General features: G+C 33.0%; 1 protein-coding gene across 6 annotated transcripts in view; it reads right to left on the reverse strand.

The window, feature by feature from the left end:
* The window catches only part of LOC139988528 (uncharacterized), a 315648-nt gene that overhangs the window by 11708 nt on the left and 279976 nt on the right, over positions 1 to 23964 (reverse strand). For all 6 annotated transcript variants that reach the window (XM_072006089.1, XM_072006090.1, XM_072006091.1 and 3 more), the window contains exon 7: positions 21931 to 22152. In XM_072006089.1, the coding sequence (XP_071862190.1) occupies positions 21931 to 22152 (222 nt within the window). The remainder of the gene's footprint in view (positions 1 to 21930; positions 22153 to 23964) is intronic.

Here is a 23964-nt window from a genome sequence, read left to right on the forward strand (position 1 = left end):
AACGGATATTTTTCAGAGAAGCCTCACGCTTCGTGAATGCCAATGGGAATGGAAATTCGAAGTTCGCGTATTATACATCAGCACACGGCACGGAGGCTTTGTCACTCGCGCCGCAGGAATACGTGACATACACGTGGATTTCGTGATCGGTATGCATTGTGTCTAGGTAAGAACATCCACGAAGACGGCACGGCATCTCTAGGTTCCTATCGGCGAACGTCAAATTCGGGGGGTCGTGATTGTCGTGAGAATGATCCGGAAGCAGTGCGTGTCAAGTTATGCGTCGAATGCTCAAGATACAATGTTTCTTTTTAATGTTATATTTAATATGCGATCTATGTATCTAAATATGTGAACTTTAAAAATGAAATGGAAATTGAACAATCGAATGTAAATTGACTTTTGGATATGGTACTAAGTATTATCCCATGTTTAAATATTTTATCTATCATTGCGAAACAGCCACGGAAACTATATCTTTATTAATTTTTTGTGTCGTTTTTATTTTTCTTTGTACAACTTAAAGTATTTCTTGATGGAACTTTACTTACATGGTAAAAGTGAAAAATTATAGATATAATTCCTCGACTAAGAAAAATAGAAAAGAATAGCGACTTGAATTGATTTCTTCCAATAATAAATATTGTGTAAAAGAATTATCGAAATAATGCCTGTTTTGCAATTGTATAATAGTCTGCAGCTATTTGCTGATTGATTTATAAAAGAATATGATTAGCGAAGATGAAAAATAAATAATTAAGAAGATGCAATTAATTCTAAATTCTAAATAACTAAATTTGAAAAGAAAATTTGAAAATATAAGAAATATTTGAATTTTTCGTTCCCACTATTACATCACCTTCAATATTCTAATAATCGAATGAAATTACACTGAAGCTCTTTAAATGTACGTATAAATAATGAAACGCAAACTTACCATCTTTACAAACGACGAATCTGACGCCTCCTTTTATTTGATTTAGAAAACCGAGGCACTTTATCGCGGTTCTTTGCTAGACCGTTTCGAGGACACTGATTTACACAAACGAGGTCTCTGTGCAGCGCTATTCTGTCGACGCGAGGAAATTTTAATGAGAATCAGCGAATAACCTACCGCGACATTTCGAATCGTCATCGATATGGTGAAGAAACCTGAGCCGAGCGTATACGTTTCGTTCACGATATTGATAAAATCAATATTTTTTCATGCTTTTGAACAATTAAATTGCGTCAAGCGCTATTTTCACACCGTGTAATATATTCTCTTTGCATTGTATTTTAAAAGCTAATTCTTTTGTTTTTTCAGATCACGTTGCGATAAGAAGAAGAAAAATAAATGTTACTCAGGACATTTTCAGCAGATTCTTAATAAGAATAAAGAAAATATTCCATTTCGTTCAAAAAGTTTAGTGAAGTTAGTAAAAGCTCACAGTTCCATATTATATATATCTGAATTTAAACAATTAAATCCAGAAATTTCACTAGAATTCATACCTGTTTGCGATCAGACGATATTCTGAAATTTCGAGATTTCTAATTAGCAACTTCTAATGCTTAAAATTGGTCGATATCTATGTTTTTATGTAACACGAAATTAATAAATTTCAATAAAATCACCAAATATCATTTTCAATGAAACTGGCAACATTGGAAGTTTTATTAAAAATTTAGTAATTTCATCTATGCAACAACTTAATAAATTGCTTAATAGAAATATGTTTTACTTAATTTGCAAATTATACTATTACCGCACTTCACTTCCCTTCGTGCTTGGAGCACCCAAAACTGAGACAATTTTGAAAGAAATTCTATGAAATCCCTGTACATTGCAATCATCCATTTTCATTGCAGTTTATCTATCTCCCGTCCACGAGTAGTTGAATATTTAGATATTTGCGGATTTCGCATAAATATCTACCTTAGTTTCTTTTATGGATTTATTATGCTGTCCTACAATCTTATTGCCATTTTCGGCCAACATTAAACAATATTTATTATAACAAATAATATTGGTAAAATTATTATAGAGATAGGTAAGAGAAAACGTACATGTAGGAATCATATCATCATCAAGGTGATAAAAATGTATGAGTGCTAAGATAATAAAAAAGAAGTTTCAGATGATTTCATTCTCTGTCTGTTACTTCTTTGCTGTGCTATCTTGATATGTTTATTTCTTATAAAGTTTGGTATATATTTCTATACTTTTATCAACCATTTGAGATTGATGATCATGAGATCAGAACGATGCATGTGTGCTGATGATTTCAGTCTATTTACGTTTTCGGTTACCAATTTGTACAGTAACTTTATCAACATTGTTTATTAATAAATATTTCTTATTTAATCCAAGAATGATATCAAGATTATAGGATAACATAATAATTCCATTAAAAAAACTAAAGTCGTAAGATTTTTATACAAAAGCCGCAAATACGTAAGTGTTCGAATACGTACACACAGAAGAGTATGTAGACATATTACTTTCATTCACTTCTATTTAAAGTTTCCCAGATCCAAACTTACACACAAGAAACAGTTCTTTAACTGACACGCGATTAGCTTCGAAACTAAAATATTTGTTACTTTTTTCGCACAAAGATTTCCGGAGACTTATCTTTGCTGAAAGTTCGACGCGACCACTACACACATGAAACTATTCCGGTGACATACTGTAGGCAAATGTTTAAAACGCGAACGCTATCAGCACTTCTCGTGATTTGCACAGGCGGCCAGATAATGTCAGTGTTTCGAATGTATTCTCAAATATTTGGTTATGTAACTGGGTTGGTGCGATAATCAGTGTCTAACTACAAGGTTTCGGACAGTCATTATTTAGCTTTTGTATGTTATAACTCATAACGTAAAATTGAAGAAGGAACAATATGCATTATATATTACATATTAATTTTATAAAAGAATTGAAATGGTAAAAAAGTAAAAAGCAATTTTTTTAGTGAGAAAGAATTTAAGTATTTTGGAAAGAGTTATAAATGTTATATGGAATACCTAACTTATTTTAGTTTGTTAAGACTGTGACAAGATAAAACTATAGAAAGATGATAATATATAAATAAACAAATCTGAATGACTCGATACATTTTTTACCATTTACTCTGCGATGATATCTATAATTAATGTCGTAGATAATATAACAAAATTACTCTTCATTTTTATTCCGTGGAATTGCGTTTCTCTGATCTTTTTCTCAATATAATTTTATTTACCTGTACAAACGAAAAAATGTAGAAAGAACGTTGGGAATAGAAATCATGCCATTTTTAACATAGATGCAATTATTTACACAAGAGAATAAACAGCATGCACAGAAACTGGGGATATTTAGCAACCACTAGATTGAATTACAATAATAATAACTTAAAACAAAGAGATTATATATAATCCAATATGCCTGACAAATTAGAATTATTGTAATGTGCAATGAGTCAACTAAAAATATCGCAATGTGTTATAGATATTTTAATTTCTTTAACTTCATAAAATTATAGAATTTAAATGTAACAAAAATAATGAGAAAAAGAAATTGTAAATTAAACATTATGTTAACACAACGTTGGTTTTCAATGGGTCTATTAGTATTTTACTGTTATGAAATTTGCGATATAAAACAATATGTATGCATGGTATAATGTTTAAATGAAATATGTAATAAACTACAACGTATTACCCAGCCTTTGCGTATATAAATTTTAATATTGTTTTAATAAATTCTCGCTGGTGAGGTTGCTAAATATCCGGAAGGTTCAAGACGTGCTATAGAAATTTTTCGTTTTATTAATCCGCACTGACATATGCACATATGCTAATTACAAGTTATTAAATAATAAATCAAATAACGTAATTCATCTCGTGTACGAAACATTAGCTATAATAATGACAATATGTTGGTTTTATCAAACGTAATGTTCTCTTGGAAAAGATGTATTAATTATTCATAGGATTTCATTTTTTTCTTGTAATCCTTCATTCATTTTGGATGGTTGTTTATATTGGAAGAGCTTTATAGTAAATCAAGATTTGAAGAAAAAGATATATAAGTATGTTTAATTAATACTATCACACTATTGTTTGCGTATACGAATGGTATACAACTTAAATTTCCAAAAATGCATCTTATGAAAAATTACTTAAAAACTGATCCGTTTTACTACTCTGACAGACAGTTCTAACATTAACATAGAAACATTTTAAAACATGAAATAAAAAATATGAAAGCGTGGGATGACTCAAATATAATTTCAATTCCAGGCAACCATTTAGTTTGCATGTTAGTTGACGGTTAACAAGAGATTAGCAGCCATTCTCGTCCGGACACGAGAAATCCTGTAAAAAAGGCACGTCGCTTAACAGACCGCCGTTCAACTGATTCTCGTTAATGGTATTTGAAACGTGTAGATATCGAGAACGGAAGCATCTGTATTAGTATGCTGTTACATTGACGATTGTTCCGTCACAGATTGGTCTATCGGCTGCGATCCGCTATCAATACACGAGGAACACTATGAACCCAATTTAATCTTAATTACATCCATAGGAATGGCTTTGGAAATTTTGTTCCGCTTCGACATGCCGACTCTCAACGAGGAAATAGTGTAAGCGCGGAAGATATCAGCCAGTCGGACAAACAATTTTCGCGTTCGACAAGATGTTGAACAAATTCCTGAATCCTCTTCGATTACGATAAACGTACGACATATATCGTTTTTAGATCTCGCGCTTGTGTATGGAGGTATTTTTGAAATTTATATATATATGTTCTTTATATATGGAGAAAGTGAATATATGTATTCGATTATCAGAAAGTATCTTTCTTTTACAGACACGTCTTTTACAACGACGCATCTTTATACAAACATGAAACCTAATCTGTCAAACGTTGTAATTTTTATTTTGATAAAACAAAATGAATCATACGTAATTCGATAAAATAATATAAAATGGAAAATGTTGTGCATCCATTATTTCCTTATAAAACGAAAGAAGCTCTTCGGACGACCTAATATAATGGGCAAGAAACATCTAGCAATATGTTACGCGAATTTTATACTTTTGAATAAGAACAAAAACAATGGATTATTTTACGCAAGTAATTAATCTATATTATATAATGTTAAAAGATCAAAAACATAGATTGCTTATTAATTTTCTATAATATTATATTCTGAACTCATAAGGTATCGTTTAAATATATTTTGGATTCTAATATTTCACGCAGCAATGTGAAACATCTATGTATGTAGAAATATTAAAATGCAATTGAACCACGTAATGACGTAATTCCGAATAGATGATCAAAGGTGTCTCCAGAATTCCGCTGAACTGATTAAACATTTTGACCGCGTCGAAGTTTCGTTGTTTTACGATCAAACGTAACGTTGTTTTATTGGCAATAATGATGCCACGGTTTCGTCACACGTAACGCGTCTCATTAGGAGATTTAATGGGTTGTCGCTTGTTTTCCACAGCAATTTATGGATCAGGTTTAATTGTCCATCTATCGGTCACTTCTTTCCGGAAATTAAACTGTATCACGCGTTAATGCGATTGTTAATTAATATAGGATCACGAACGATCATCCGGTAAAATTGATACTCTTGACACGACCAATAAATCCACAGTTTATAACACGATTATTTATTTTACAATTCTTACAAAATTATCATGATCTTTCGACGTAAAAAATATACCTTTTTGAAGATTTCACTAAAACTTCCACGCCTGTTATGAAATTTATATTCATATGTGTGTCACTTTGCTTTTAAAATCGTTCAAAGTTCAAAAGTTAAAATTAAAATTTCCATTCGAAATTTTATTGCACTGTATTTTACGGACATTTCTTTCGGAAATAATTTGTGTTAAAAGTGATAAACATATTTAGTACATTTTTAAAATTTAGGTAATATTATATGAACTCTTTTTGAAACTCCTTTTTTGAAGAACGGTTTAACAATAATTTGGTCGATAATGATGATCCATCATGTTATTAGATTATCATTTTAAATACAAAATAATGCTTGTATTTGAAACAATAATACGGGACGAAACGCTGCATTTCCAAATTGAAAACCATCATGGTAAATTGTTCCCATAACATTATGAAACGTCCATACATTACAATGGAAGACACCGATAATTGAAGCGATCGCCACGTATAAAACGCAATTTATATGTATATACAATATAATAGAATGTTTTGCAAATGATATTATTACAACGTTTCCTATGTTTGAGCTTTTAGCTCATCAAACTGCAAATCGTAACGTAATGGCTGCTGCAGTGTAGAGTACTTTTGAATTAATTTATTGAATTAATTAATAGCGTAATGAAATGATGAGTTTTACTTATAAAATATTTGCACCTTTATTGTGAAAATATCTTACACTTTTGGCCCGAATTGCATGGAATGCCTAATTTTAAGTGCTCGTACAAAAAAAAAATTGTAAAAATTTCTCTTCATGTTCTTTACTCTTCTTTCATGTATGATAACATAATTGAAAGGACAAAAGAATTCAAAGCAAAATAAAAAAGATTCGTATAACATCTTCTTTTTGTCTATTTATAGAGTCTATAGATTCATATAGGTCACAATGACAACATAAAAAATTCGTTCAAAAATATAAGGATTCTCTTTTCAATACAAAGAAAGTTAATTGCAATATTCAGAAAATCGCCATAACTGCACTTCTTGCTACATTATTCCTGAATTAATAGTCATTAGATCGAGAGACAGTTCCATGACTGTGTTTCTTCTTCGAGAAAAGAACTTTAGACGCAAACCTGCTGCTGGCAACTTCTCCACGTTTATCGTCAATCTTGTCGCAACGGTATACAACTTCTGGCCGGAGGGTTTGAACTAGCTTCCTGCGACGCGCATCGAAACCGAGTCACCGGCGTTAGTTAGCTAATAAGTTTTTTGTCGAACATCTTCGCCATCACGGTGTGTATTTTGCGTCATTATCGAGAATGCTTTACGGACGATTTAAGCTAAAACTTTCGCGCTATAACATGGGTTCGATGATTTTCAATGGGATCATACAGGGTGAAAAGCTTACCGACAGGATCGGTTAAAATGGTTGAAGAATTATCTACTTGAATGATTTTGTTGCACGAACGAAGTTCATTCGGCAACGTGCTGAAAGTTTCAATATGTAACCTGATTTTCGAAAAATTTCTGACGTGTTAAATTGTGTCTTTGATGGTTAACGAATTGTGAAATGTAGTTGTTTTAGAAGAATCACAAAAGAGTTTCAGCACGATTTACTTTACAGATGAATAAATATATTGTTCACTGTATGCCAATTTTGGTTTAAATTTGTGTTATTTTTTTAATATCATTTTCTTTGTCAATTTAACTACTATTGATGTAAGATATCGAGTATATTATTACACTGATATTAATAATTGTTAATGTTATAAATTAGTAGAGGACGGTATATGCAACGAAAGTAAAAATGTTTTCAACATGTGAAAATTGTTTATTTTCTTACTGGTTAAATTTCTATTATATAAAAATATCAATTTTCACTAAAAGAAATCACAGAATACTTCAAATATATTCAAGTTATAAATAGAATTCAAGTTACAAAATATTTTTCTTGTTTTCTTAAATACAATAAAATTATTTCAATTACAACATTGGGACTATGTTTTAAACCTTAATTAAATCTCTATTGTAATAAAATAAGTGTTTTTTGTCTAGCATTGGCATTCTTGATTTACTACAAAATAATATTGCGCGACACACCCAACAATTCAGTGATGACCCAGACAGTGAATGAATTTGTGGAAATTTCGCCAGTGTTAGTTATCTAATCAGAATGAAATTATGCCTGCAGCATATTAGTATGCTCTCGTTACTATCAGTCAAATCTATCTCTCGTTACTGTCAAATTAGTTATCGATAGTTCAATCTTCGATATAACGTCGATGTAAGTCTCAATTACCTGCAGGGTCATTACTTCTGAGAATAATTAAACCTGGTCAGCGATAAAAATGAAAGATATGCAATGGATAAATATAGAAATAAAAAAAACAGCTGAAAAACCCACTCTTTTACAATCTTCTATTTCTTTTTTTTTTTTTTTACGAAATTTATTCAACCGAATAAATTTAATTCGCGTAGATTGTTAATCATATTAATTAATTCCCTAAAAATGACAAATATATTTCGTCTCGCGTCATAACCAAAGCTAAATCGTTTATGTTCAAGGCCATTTTCTACTATTCTAGGCTTTCGAAAAATCCGAAAAGATTCTGAAATGTTTATCAATATTCTTTCAATAAAAGTAAAAATAATTTCAAAGTTTAAAATAAATATATGATATTGCCGATTAAATATTATGAAACATTAATTCTTAAAAATATTAAGAATTTAAGTATATTACAAGCTTAAAACCGTACGTACGTTTCTTCGGTTATACAAATACATTTTCCTCCTCGTGGCAATTAATGGGGGCGCGACGAATAAAAAGCAACGTGAAATGCGCGAGAACGAACGTTAAACGTGTACCGAAATAATCCGGCGTGACAAACGTAATAACCAGAACGTGAAAGTATAATAACAGGGACCAGCTTGTTGGTATTCTTCGTGGAAATTCAACCGTATTTCCGTGCTATGTCGTAAAGTTTGCCGACGATCGCAAGCTCTTGCTAGAGGTGCAGGAATTCTAGCCCAAAGGGCTTGAAAGTTTGCGCAACTGCACCAGTTACAGTGCCAGACATTGATACCACGACAGCTGTTCGATAATTGCACCTTCATCGATCAAGTTGGACTTGCACACAAATAAACACTACAAGGATTATCTCTAGACCTTTGTATTTTAGTCCCTCTTAATTCGATTTACATATAGATTAAATTTATTATGAGATTTATATCTAATTTTTAGATAATATTGGTACTGTAAGATTTGTTTTATTTAGTTTCAATTTTTTGTCATTTCAAAATTTTTATATTATGTACAAATTTTATATTATATCTTATATTGTATATAAAACCATACGTGATTAGTTACCTTAAAATGTTATTAATAGAACAAATAATTAGTTATAACACATTTTAACGCAAGCAACAAAAAAAATGGCTCAATTCAAAATGGAATTTATTCCACCTTTATTCGTCGCAGTTAAAAGATTTGCAAATTTTAAGAGGAAATCGATTTTGAAAGGGATTACTTAATAAAAGATTAACGTTTACCGAGCATAGAACAAGGAACTTCTTTGGCAATGTGTAAACTTCCCGCACTCACGTTAAATTATTCACTTAACTGTTACGAGTTTTAGACTCGTGTTACCGGCAGACTTTTAGCTAGATTAAACAGTGAAAGTTTCAATGTTTAACTGTGTCATTGTTGAACGTGTGGTTCATAGAAATGATCCACTTAAGAAACAGCAAGTTGTATGCAACTTGCAACACTGTTTCCTTCTTTGTTCTGATTAAATTCTCTTTATATGTAACTTTCCTATCGCCGTTTATTTTAAAACAGAGAAAGATATTCAGAAGAAATAGTAATAAATAAGTCTCAACACGTTTCCCTTCACACATTAATCAAGTTCATCTTATATAAACACACGTAACCAATAAAAACTTAGGATGACAAACAAAGAATAAGAATATAAATTCGACCCAATATAAAATTCAATTTTCAGCATGCCACAATTTTTAACCCTTGTCGATGTCAAGTTGGGACGCGCGAAGCCAGCAAATTCATTTTGCGTATCGATCGTCGGAATTTAATTTTGTCCAAATGGACCCGTTGGTCATTGGCGAGTTCGACTTCGATTCCGGTTGAAAGCTAACAGAAAGGGGAGATCAATTATGAAGTTTGCTTATCTAATCATCCGCGAGAGATTATGCGAACGGGAAGGATGCCGCGTTCTCATCGAAAACTTTGCCAATATATTCTTTGCCGGTGAAATGAAACGACAGGAGGTGCCAGATCAAACTTCGCCAACGACATCTGATGGAAATGATACGATCCACTTTCCTGAGTGGCAGCATCCTGTCCTCCGTTGCCTTTAATTAACGACCAGTTACGACGCGTTATCGTGTCGGGTGTGTCTTCGGCCTAGTGCAACATCCGTGACTTCTCTGTGATCTGTGACCCCGAGCTGGGCCCTGAAATAGGTCCACAAGGATGTGTGGATGCTTTTAATTAGACGACTGAATTATTTGCACGAGTCAGTAACGCAATGCTTGGTTGTGAGAGAAAGCGGTCGTTAAAGCCCGCAGTCGAATGAACCATTCGTGGAACTGATTTTCGGAGTTTTGCTTGAATGTGGATTCATGGTTGTTATAGTGACACCGGAGATCTCGTGGGTGAAATCGTAATCACGCTCTGTAATTATAATTGCGTTTTGTTTTGTATGTGGTTCTGTGTGCCAATTTGCGTGGAGCAAATTAGGGGATGCAGAGTATGCAGCAGACTTTAAAGGTAGACAAGTGAAATGTATGAATGGTTGGTTAGTTACTTAATTCTCTGTATGTGGATTTTTTTATACATGAGGAAGGAAAGTTATTTAATAGTGATTGATTATAGTTTTTCATTCTAACAAGAGAAGCAAAAACTAATGAATGCACTAAATGAATTATTCGATAATGAAGTAATAGAACAAGACGCGAAAAGAATATAATTTTTTAATGATATTTCAAGTCTATCAAATTATATGTTTTGTATGTGTCTTAATATGTACAAATGGTAATACATGTAAATGAAAAATATTATTATTGATTGTATCATTGTTGAAAATGGCCTACCCAACTGGAACAAGTCGATTTTCCTTTCGATTATAATTGGAAAATTAGAAGAAAAATAAGTGATTCAAAGTGATCTATAATATCTTTTACTGAAATTTTATTGATTACAACTTCTTAAAATGCACGATCGCTTTATAATAGTAATATAAGAGTAATAGAATCTATCGCCGTCCCAGAAAAACCATATACAAAATTAAGTGTGATAGAATTTTTGGAATAATTTAAATATTATTTTCCAACAAAAAAGAATTAACTTTTCATAAGTAAATTTATCGGGGAAATTGTTCTTCACAAATATTATCATAATCATCCTTCTCAAGAACAAACCAAGCTTTACATTTGTGTTTACCTACGCTTTCTTTAAATTATGCCCGTCCTCATTCTAATTTATCTTTTGCACGATGTGTTATATTTTTTGAGCTTGCTTTGTCGGCTAGTTATTCCTTTTATACTGCGATTTCCTGAATACACTGCGAATAGATTCGTTTTATTTGTACATTCGCTCGATTTTTGGTTCACTTTTATGTTAGTTAGTTACTCTATCGCTTTATAAGAACTTTTCACCTACCTTTTCTCCCTTTCTTTCAATTAGTTTGCTTTCTACGTTGCGCCAACATCTTTCTCCCATTTTATTTCTTCCTTCCAACGTTATTCCCCTTTGTGTTGCCTCTTGTTTCTCGTCCATCGTTAGCTTTTCCTACTGATGTTGATGTATGTTTCGATGCCGCCTTTAGTTTATTTTCCTTTACTTCATCTCTGTGCAAAAGACTTCGTTCCTTTTTTCCTCTTGGATACCTTCTTTCCCACAAATACTCGGTTTTCAAACTTTCGCTTCATCCATCCAACTTCTTCGAATTTCCTTAGCAATCAAGCTCTTCTTTCATGATAATTAACCTTTCTTTCGGATACTTTATTCATTATATTTTCATCATCGGCTATTTAATAAAAATTCTTTTCAAGTTTTTTACAATTACCTATTCATTTGTTAATTTCTCAATTCTTCAACGAATCACAAACATCCGTGCAAAATGAGTAAAAAATTATTCTTTTTATTTTATAACTATAGATCTGAAACAGAATTCTTTCACAACAATGTTCGATAAAGACTATTATAGGCAATACATTGCAGAATAAGGCTAATTAATTCTCGATCCGATAATATTTCCTTACTGAAAAAACCTTCAGACTGCGAATATTCATCTCGATCTCTTTCTTCCATACTTTATCCATTCTTCGCCCCCCCACTTTAATTCTAGTTTACGAAAGAAAAGGTATTTGGACGAGATCGAGTGAAACGTCGTTCTTCGATCGCTTTATTGCATTCAACGTGTGATCAGGGTTGGCTGACTTCCCTGATCGAAGAAAGAAAAAAAGAAAGCAGCGTGTGTGTGTAGGTGTGTCGAGGCAAAGGTACGTCGATAATCCTTGCTCGGCGTGGGTGTCCTTTCATATTTTAACAAGGTCGAACAGAGAATTTTAGCAACTCCCGACGTAGGTGGCGTTAAAGGGACCACGCTTCGAGAAAATTGGATTTTGAGGAGGTTTGATTGGATTAAGAGCGGCGACGATAGACACGCGTCGTGAAAAGGTAATTTCGTTCACTCGGTTAATAAAACTGGCACGCTTTTCCACTCTTTTCTCTCAGAGTTGGTTACTCCTCTGTGCTTAACGAATGGATACCTGTGCCCCTTGATATATTATGCTAAGTTCTGTGCCTTGATTCTCTGATAGTTGGAAACTTTTTCTTTTTAAGTGCTAGGATATAGAGTCTTCCAGACGCCAAATTAACCAACTCTATAAATTGAAATACAAAGAAAAAAATAATACAAATATTATTCATTGCCCTCATATGAAAAATAAATTCATAAAAATAAATCTTTTTCTTTTTAGGAATTGAACACTATGAATATAAATAACGAAATTGGGAATAAACAAATTGACGCAGTTAAGCAACAAAAAGAAAAATGAAAGTCTGTAACATTTGTCTATTTCATAATGAACTAATGAATATTGAAAAAGGTCTACAGACAATTTTAGACATTTTTTATACAAAATACCGCAGAAAGAAATAATAATTATGACAGTGCAATAAAACCATCAGGAACCAACAACCTGGCAAACCGCAAAGACGAAGCTTGATTAAACTCCAAATCGCGATGCTATATAGCTCTAGGAAGTTTCTATTATACACAGAATGATCTCCGTTAATTTAGTTGTACAATGTCTCAGAACAAATCATTGATTCCTAGTGGTAGCTCTTTAATTATCCCTTTGCAAACAATTCGTACGTGGTACACGACTTTAACGATACCAGGCGAGTGGTGTGTCAAAGCGGGAAACTATCGTATCGTGCTAACACGATCAGTCTAGGATCTCATTTACGTTCAATTCGCTAATATTACAACAGATTCGCGAATTATTCAATTTAGTCCTATAGATGGATGCTTAAATAGCCAACAATAAATGATTTACTCGTGATTGGCCTAATTACTACGGGACCTTCTAAAATTCTACCTATCAATTTTCATGTGATGCTTTTGTCCTGTCACCGGACTCACTGCTCTGTTCAGACTTTCAAGAATGCGATACCCTCGAGCGGAAACTACTCAGAACTCCCTCTATCAGTTGGTCGATAGTTGTTATTGCCAATAACCGCTATAAATTTCTGATCAATGCTGATCCTGCGAGACGAGAAATATTTTAAACTGTCGACACTGTTCTCTTTAGTATATTGAGTTTAAAGTGAAAATTCGAAATTTATTTTTAATAAATACTTCAATTATAATAAGATAATAATCATTAATATATTGTTTATATAATACAGTAAATTATATTAATACAATAATATTGATATATTATTTCTAAATGCAAGTCGTATAGTTTTAAAATAAAGTAAAGTATATAATAAAAGATTAAGTTTTAAAAGTAGGTTGTCAAGTAATCGAATTCTATATGATGAATTGTGTTTCGTATTCAGACAGGAACCCCTTCAATAAATTAAGCCAAGTATTATTGAGGCCAGTTGCCTCGGCAGAAGCCTAATTTTCTCTAGACTGGAACATGTCCTCAAGGATTTCGATCCCCTATGTAGTGGGAAAGTTTGAGTGGAACGATGTGTTCCCTTTCTTTCAACCTCTAAGAAGTACTGGGTGGTGTGGAAAAACATCTAATCAATATAATTACACCAAAACATAGGTAGGAGGAAAAAAGAAATTAAATAAAAAAAAACTAAAAATTCATTATTATAATAATTGAATTCTGTCATCAAAGCAATTCCAGAAATTGTCACAAACTAAGAGATAAAAGAGAAGAGGGACGAATTCGCTGACTCGAGTCCAACTTAATCACGATGACAAAAGTGGGATCGGTAATTTCGTGCGTTGTATTATACACGCCTCGGCAACCAACTCATTAAAGCCACGTAACCGGAACCCGGAATAGTGCTTCGAAAGCCAGCGCGGAAACTTAGAGAGCTTTCGTCCAAGAACAGTTCCGGGGACTCAACTACAGCCTAGGTGTATGCACCTATAATTACGCGGCTCCTGAATGCGATACAGCTGGAGGCTTTCACAGCGACCCTCGTCTCTTCCTGTGTTGATTATCTTCGAGTAAATCGAGTATCTCGCGAACGTCTTTCCCTTAGTTTTCAGATCCTACCACTACCGTTCCCATTACTACCTTTTGTTGTTTAAAACGCTCTTCGAGTCTAAACCGAAAAACCATCGAGGGTATGCGATTATTTGTTTCAAAAATTCCTTTTTCTCGGATTGGATTGGGTTCAGAATATTTGACGTAGGACAAAAGGATTTTTAAAAATTAAAGTTTTTAATGTTTCATTCGATTGTAGTTTAGGAAAAAAGGTAAAAATATATGGGGATAAAGTAGATAATTAATTTCTGAAGAGATTCAAATGAAGTAATATTTTGATGGATGTATGTGTAAAGGTAATGAATACATTACATACAGTTAACAGTAGTAGTAATATACTATGAATAAGCAAGTAGATGCCGATTTAATCAGAAACTATCTTGAATTAGGTTTCAGTAACACAAACGAGCAATATGCCAAGAAAGATAAGATAGGTGAATAAACCTTTCTAGATATAATACATCACCATAAATTTGTGTATTCAACTTTATTCAAATTTATGTTTCAAAAGCTGTATTATCTGGGAGTTAAAGTGACAGCTTTATCAAAATCAGACAATTTCTAAGAAGAAAAGAATGCTCAGGAAGTTACAATGAACAACAACTGATATATTCTTTCATTTATAAAAAATTTATCACACCTTTCATAAAGTGAAATATTTCATAACTAAAGTAGTCAAGTTAGCATTTTTTACGTAAAATATTTTAAAATATTTCTAAAAATTTAGAGAGGAATTTGAGACCTGTAATTTTACTTTAGTTCGTTGATCCTTGTCCTCTCTTTGTCTGACCACTTAGCTGTCAGAAATTGTCTTGCGGAGAGTGCTTCTATTTTACCGCTAAAGTTAATTAACATTTAACTGTAGAAGCTACATAAATATGTGTCGTCTTGCAGATGTAATTACGTAATTCTGTAATGGAATGTGAACTCGTGTTCGAGGCCCTACCACGTTCGTCCAAACCTTCTTTCTTAACATCGATTAAAACATTTAAAGTACCACGCATGTAATTAAAATTTGAAGCAGAAATTTAACAGACAATGAACTTCTAAATAAAAATAGCTTGATAGAATTCTGAATAGAGAATCTCTGACGATTTGATAGATTTGAAGTTAAAGTCAAAGTTAAATTTGGTACAATTTGTCACTGTTAAGTTAAAATTGTACGACAAATATAAATAATCATAAAAATATATGCTTTTCAATATCGTTTAATTTGTTATGAAACAAAGAAGGTAGTTGGTCTATTAAAGATTTTATAAAAAATGCTCGTAATTTAAAACACATTTACATCAAATATGAAGTTTGTATTAAAAATAAAAGATGTTCTAAACTCATGAGTGTATATACATATATAACTCAATATTATACAGAATTAGGAGCGAATAATTAATCGAATTGATATAACGCATACTTCTGGAAAAGGAGCTTTGGTATTAAATCACATCAAACGAATTAGACAAAACAATAAATTTTTCAACAAATAAACTGGAGCGCGAGTTTCGTGCGTCCATGCTGCGCTGGGTGAAAGCATCAAAGCTAAACGTATTAAACGCAACTCTCCAACTAATGCGAAAAGTGGCTCGAGTACGAGGTTGTTTAATATGATATTCCAAAGACTCTCTCCCCATCGTGCAAATGTATTCAAATGAAATTAAACGAGTTACGAAGAAGTGGCTAAACGTGATAAAAAAGGCAGAACTCTTGGATAAAGGGATCGTCCCTTTTCCTTTTTTCTTTTATTTTTCTTTTTTCTCTCTTTTTCCCTAGTCTGCTCGAGCATCTGGAAAGAAAGTACCCGAAGCAAGGCAGAAAACTCGCGACTGGAAGCGTCTGAGTGAATAGAATTCCAATTAAAGCTTTCAAGACCCGCGGAAGAATCTTTGAAATTCAAGTTCTGTGATTCAATTTTGTCACACAATTCGTCTCAGCTGCTAGCTAACTAGAAATTTTCGGGGGCTGAAACATTTCATATTTTCTCTTTTATTTGTGAACACAATACCATTCGCAGAGAATGTGTTGGGACTTGAATTATTTTGTTCCCCATAACGACGCCGCTATAAAACTAAGATAATGTGAATTTATTGCAATAGTATATTCGATGAGAATCTTTACATTTTTCATCTAAATTTACGCAGTGATTATACTTAGTTTATATTTTAATTCAAATATTTAGCGATTTAAATGTAACCAAATATGAACAAATAAATTAAGGTTAGAAACACTGTGCATTAAAAATATTGATTTTGAAACCTATGTATATTGATTAAATATTTCCTCCTTTTTTAACATCCCATGTAATATCACGTGAAATTGACAGTTATTCAACCTGCCAAAAATATCTTTGTTAAACAATCTTCAACATGTTAACCTTTTTAACATCCTATATAATACGATGTTAAGAATTATAATAAAATTCTCAATTATATAAACGACTAATGTTATTTAAATATATGTACCTCAAGCAATGTTTGTTTCTCTATTTCCTATTACCATAAAATATCCAGAAGCACTCCTACCAACCACTTTCCTCTTTAATGGCTCACACTTATCACTCAAGAAAGGGGAGAAAATCAGCTAAACTATCATCGAACGAATCTAAACCGTCGAATGCTTGCATCATTTCTCAGTAATTAACAAGATTCATTCGTTTCAATATTTTATTTCACTTTAATAAACTTCCTTCGATTCGAAGTTCTGCTTGTTTTCGCGAGCTGTTCCTCCAGTTCTATTCTTCCTTCATCCATCCCTTCGACGCTTTTTCCAGTGGCGACGCGAGCCCGTTTAAAGGAATCAGTGGACGGGAAATTAGCTCAGTGAAATCGCTTTCGAAGTTCTGAACGAGAGGCTCCCTTTGTCGGTAGTTCAATCGCCAACGTGGAACAGACCGTTTTATCTCGTCGAGTTTCTGCTTCACGACGACGTATTCGCTCGTTATCGCACCCCGGAGGATCATCGGGGGCACGCGTCGTCAGAAGATCGTCGTCGAATTAATTGGCCGAGCCAAACGATAAATATTTGAAATGAAATAGCACAGGATAGGGACGAGAATATCGCCGACACCTCGGCCGGAGCAGAGTAAATTTGCTTGATGATTAATTAAGGAGCTACGCTGACGGGTGGGTGCCTCGGTTCGAGTTATATGGTTATGTTTGGATTCCGTGTGGACCTAGTTTCCATATTTATTGGAACATGTATGCAGATGGTTATAATTTGTGCGCTAATCACGAAGAAAAATAACAAAAATTCATTTATTGGAATTAAGGTTCGTAAGATTGACTGGTTGCGAATTATGGTGGTGTAAGAGAAATCGCCATAAATCTTAATTACCTTAGTTTAATCACTGTAATTTAAGAAAACAAAGGCTCTACGAGAAGCTGCTATACCAGACCATAAAACTCATTTCAATTATGTATACTTGCGCCAAAGTCTATATAAATGACACAGACTCGATCAGTTCAAAAAACCACATATTTTAAATGCATCTCATTTGAATCCAGAAGGACCCTATTAGCCAAGATATATTTTGTTACTTAACTAAACTTGAAAAAATCTTACACTATTTTAAAATATCCTGACTACAAATTCAAAGTCCATGAAACCACGATTAAGAAACTTACTCTCCTTGATCGTACGATTTTCTTTCGCTAAGACGAAACGTGGGGAAAAAGTTTCATGTGAGCAGACGAAGCACAAAGAAACGACGATTTTGTTCTGTCGCTCATTATTAAAACCCACGGTGTTGTGAACAAGTCTCGTGACGTTCAAGTCGTGTTTCGTATGGAAGTTTTGTCGAGCAGGCCGAAAAACGAGAGACGAAAGCACTTAGGGAAAAATTCTAGTGTATCTCGGCGCGTATTGTTTACTCCGAGCGGGGGTGGCTCCATACTTCTTTTTCAATTCACAGAGAAACGTATTCAACGCGAAACAAGAGGGGAAGGGTAATGCATCGGATCTTAATAACGAGAGTATGGATAGTGGCGTGATTGTCTGAATTAATTTGGAAATGCGCAGGTTGTTCTATGGGATCCTATCAATGTGATCCCTGTGCTTGTCGATGTACAGATAGTTGTCACGTAAACCGAATGAATGTAGAAATAGTTTGTCGAAATACTGAGTTTCGTATAGGAGCAATTGTTGAAATTAGAATTGAACAACTATCAGCTTCGAATAACAGTGAGATTCTATATGTTGAAATATTAATTCCTTAACAGTTTAATATGATAGATGACTACGGCATTCGTAATTATTATTATTATGTTATTTATATATTAGACATTATTATTATTCCACTTATCATATTCTTTTAAAAAAGATTTATAAAATAACTTGTCATATGCATGTGGTATAATTGATATTTTTTAATTTTATATATAATTTAAAACTACAAGATTTATGTAATTTATAGGAATTAATGATAATTTATTAATACTAGTTGAATAAGTTTTAACGAAGAGTTTGAGTAATTTATGATATCTGGAAAAAATTGAATTTTTAATGTTAGACTTCCTGCCTGAGTTTTCTGGCACTCGTTCGAACAGTAGTAGTAACGCCTTATATTGGTCAGACATGGCGTCGAACTATTTCTGCCTGAAGTCTCCGCCATTCACTACTACTATTAGTAATACCAGTCCACCAATACCATGTTTCTGAAGTAATGACAGCTACGCCATCCTGGACAACAGAGATCGACGTCTGCCAGATATCTCGTTTTCCAGCATCTGCCGAGTTTCAATGATAGTACATTGCAAGTCTTTGCAGGGAATTGAATATCTCTTCGCTCGTACGTTGACGTAGAAAAGAGCAAAACCAATCAGCCTAAGTATATTCAGATGAAAAACGTATTTTTGCGAAAAATTTTAATTAATGTGAATTAATTAATTCATTCATTTTTTAATATTGGCAGTGTTGTTCTTTCATTATCTTAAGTTCGTATCAATGAATTCTTTGTTAGTATCATTTCTTTTTTAGATAAAACACTGAGAATGGTACAATAATATATTTATTTTTCATTTTACCATAATTATCTTATTTCATTTTGCCAAATATTTCTAAGCAATTTTCTATAGAAGTCACGGTTTTAAATGTGAATTAAAACGGCACATAGATATTGTAGACGTATTAAATATAACTGTATTCTAATCCCTGTAATTATTAATACATTGTATGCTCGTGTATCTAAATATACTAAAATAGAAACCTCTATTTTCTTGTACATATTCAAATATTCATAATTTCCGATACCAATAAAATTTTTATTCACTTAGCATACTTATGGTGGGCATAAATGGATGTTTTGATTATAAAATAAAGTTGATACTTACTAACCGCGTTATAGAGAAAACTGACTTACACTTTGTTTTCAAGACTTGATTACTTGCTTAAAATTAACACACATTTTGTGATTTATATACAAGAATGTGTATGCGGAACAGATCATATAGCGGTAACAACCAATAATTAATGATATTTAATCCTAACTCAATTCTTCTCAAATAATATTATTCAAATTCCAGCACCATAAACTCATAAGGATACCCTGCGGCGGCCTAGAAGATCTAATTTATCATATCTCTACTACTCCCTCCTAAAATCAATTTTTCCCAATTCAAGGAATCGACTTAAACGAAACGAAAGTCTACTTTCTATTTCTATTTATAAAATGAATCGAATTCATCTCAAGAAATAGACGATTCACTTTGGCGACGAAGAATGTCCCATTCCATGCACGACAGCAAACAATGGTTGGCAATTATCAGAACGCAAAGGTCCACCGTTGACCGATCGTTGACCGGGTTCCAGAAACCGTATCACGCTTTGAGCAACGACGCCTACTGCATCTGGACTCCTATTTTCGGTGGCCGCAACACGACGTGCACCTCTCCAGTTTACAAATCCTACGCTATCGATTTCCTATTAGCATTGGGTAAACCGCTAACGTTATTAGCCAAAACTGGAAAGCTGGTAGTCGTGGACTAGCGCGGACCAGACACCGGTATAAGAGTTGTATATATACAGATATACATACACGTATATAAATCATAAAGCAACGCGATATCGGTGTTACATTAACCTTAATTACGTTCGAGCGTTAATGTTCGCGTTGCTAACGACTTTGGTTACGCTAATGCTCCGTGTTTGTGCATGCGTATGCCATGTGTCAGTGCGGGCCTAACGGAGCATGCTAAGGTGGTGAATCGTGCATCAAGCAAGCGTGTGTACCAGTGTGATAAGGAAAGTTTGTAAAGTTCGTTGAAAATGAATTAAGAAGGAATCACAGCAGTAAGATTATTCTGTATTTAGTTTTCTTCTTTATGTATATTATGGTAGAATTAAGAATATTGTAGTATCGTGGGCAAAAAGGTCTAAAAATATCGGGTGGGCCATAAACATCGTCGGGAGCGGGATTGCAACCGGATGTCTGCACATCCTTGCCGCTTACCCTCAATATTCTGAATGACCCACCGTAAAACATTTTTATGGTTAAGATCCTTCAGGCCAAAAACAAACGGTTCTTTATAATTCGGCCTATTACGGGAGAAGTCAGGAAGTGGGAATCGAGAAGCTAGAGGGTGCGAGTTGCGTTGTCGAGAGTAGTGTTGCTAGCGTTGTCGAGAGAGTATGGTCCGCGTGAGAGAGTGAGCGTTGAATCCGTTGTGACGAGAGTTGCAAATTAATTATTGAGTTGTCTAAAGTACAATACGTTGTTGCGATTAGTTCATGTTAAACAACCATCGTTTCCTGTCTAATCAACATCTGTACAATCCATTCATTGTAAATAGAATCATAATTATTAACGATACTACAATATGTTCTGCTTACTGATGTCAGGAATATATTTATAAAAATTGTTTAAAATTACCCTCGTTTAAATTTGATAAGAAAGTAGATTATTTTACTGCTGTAACCTCCTCTTGCGAAAAATATTCTCAACGATAGAACGCATTGCTCTTGAAAGCTACACGAATCTAAATTTAAAAGTAAATTGAGAACGCCAAATTCATACGATGCTTTCATACGATACTGAGGTCGGAGACGATTAAACACGATATTGTGTAAATGTTTAATTTATTTCAGTAAACTTAACAATTCTATGTAATATTTATTAATTTGACGGTAATATAATGTAGCACAGAAATATTTATTTGATTTCACGCAGCAACAATGTTGAATCCTTTGCACTTGATAGTATGAAACTTTAGTTCAAATATTTATGTATAAAATTAGAGAAATTTACATCATCTCTTTAAGTTATCTTATGAAAACTACGATCTTCTTTCGAATTCCTATGTTTCTTTTTTTATTTTTGAATTTAAGTTGAAATTTTTATTTCTAAGTTTCTATTTTTATATATACCATCAACTTTCTTCATAGATGTCGAATCAATTTGGCGTGTATGTATATAATAACGCAACAAAGACCGTGAGAAATAGTTCGAGCGATACGTTATGGAAGTTAGTTTGTCCTGGAACAAGTTCTGGAAGAGGAAGCAACTAATACTTGTTACTCACCGTCGTTGTTAGTTCTAGCTCGCGGCGGGGATGAGCTGACCGTAGGGAAATTCCGGGAGACGTTGTCCCTCGGCTGAGATTGCGGCCCTTCGAGGTTCGGGCTAGGACTGAACTCAGCCCTGAAGTCCGCCCTGTCGAATCCCTCCTCAAATTGATGCATCAAATCCACCTCGTCCATTTCCACGTCGCCTTGATATTGTTCTTTTAACACAGCTCGTGGTACTGTAATCAGAGAAATGAAATGAATCGCGGTTAATGAGGTTCTAACAGTAAATTCAAGCTGAATGAGAAACATAAGAAACTCGAATTTTTCACGCAATTTCGAGGTTTCATTTAGCAGCAGTGAAATCCTCTAACTCGGCCACTATGCTTATACGTACTTCTTGCTTTATTTCTTACCTGGCTGTTTATTTTCATAGAGTTTCCTATGTTTTCGTTTTGTTTGTTATTTAATTACTTTTTTATTGTACATGTTTTATAATTATTTAGGGCACAGATATTTTTTATTTTCAAGAAATATTTTAATGCAATTTAGAGTTGATAGAAGTATCAAAGGAAGTTTGTTTACAAAAAACGTTTCCTCTTCTTATTGCTTTTTATAGTTCAGTTTGTGTTGCATGGATGAAATTGATTTTTACTGGTGTCAATATTTATAGTTGCTGCTTGGTGTAGAAAATGGTTCTTGCTTTACTTCATGGTAGTAGTAGAAAAAATAAACATTACTAAGTGTCACTATTTTAATGAAGAATTTTAATTACGTAAATAAATTTTTTTCTTATAGAAAAGGTTAAATGTAAATTCTTCAAACTAGTTGTATAGTTAACACTCAACCTAAATATTAATTGTTTGGAATACACATATTAAAAAATCACTCGACAAAACATTCAAATAACCAGTAACCAGCAGTAACCTTCTCATTAACCAGTAGTAATATTATAAATATATGAATGATTTCAAACCACAAATGACATAATTCATGAACAACTTTCTCTTCTACGTGTATAAATAACGGAAATGAAATAATATTAGTTTCTGTCAGCCATATAAGATTCCCTGTTTCATAATCTGACAGTAGTCAATTTATTTCCGGCCGCATAATGTTCGACTTCGATATATGGCTACGCTATCGATATACCGCATCGCGTATGCAATTGCATTTCAAATGGACGAAATCAGTGTCTCGCACTGACACGAACGTGTTGCACAACATACTCTGAGTCACTCTGCCATGTAAAAATTTGCGATAAAACTAGCACTCTGTCGATACGTTGATAAATCGATCTGGATTTCGCGACTCTGAATTAAAAAATCCACACAATTATGTATATAATAGTTGTCTGCATAAATTATACGTGTGTGGAGAGTTACATCCATACTGTTATGTTCATAACTTTATTTTATCATTCATACTAAATGTTTGATAATAAATAATAAAAAATTATAAAGCTGGTTCTATGAGACTAAATAAGATGAAGATAAAAAATCAAAATATTGTGTTTGATGTTTTGTCTATTAGTTATTGATATTAAAAAATCGACCAAATTATAGTTCTTGTAGAGAAAATAAATTTTTCCTAAATTTTCTATCATTTACTCCCGAAGATCTTGTATAGCGTGTGCTTTCAATGGTAACGCATATATAAATAGCACATATAGAATGAAGTTATTATGCAAGACCTCGTTTCCGAGAAAATTAATTTTGTAAAATCTACAAGTACACGTACAAGTATATTAAGAATTAGGTCAAAAGTTATGGAAAATTGGTTAAATATATTGTGAATTCTTCCTTAACTTTTTCTGTGCTTTTCATTGCATCATCAAAGGGTTAACCCAAAATTACATTTTTTTATCATTTAAGAATACTTAGCAAATATTAGCTTTTGTATGGAAAGACAGAAATGAACTAGAAAGGAAATGATTTACTAAAACAAAATAAGCATCAATAAGGGCTTTCTGTATTCGTTATATGTATATTTTTGACAATGATATTTTGAAAATATTTTTTCAATTAAAAACCGCGATTATAATGATGACA

Source organism: Bombus fervidus, chromosome 6, assembly GCF_041682495.2.
Source record: "Bombus fervidus isolate BK054 chromosome 6, iyBomFerv1, whole genome shotgun sequence".
Taxonomy (NCBI): domain Eukaryota; kingdom Metazoa; phylum Arthropoda; class Insecta; order Hymenoptera; family Apidae; genus Bombus; species Bombus fervidus.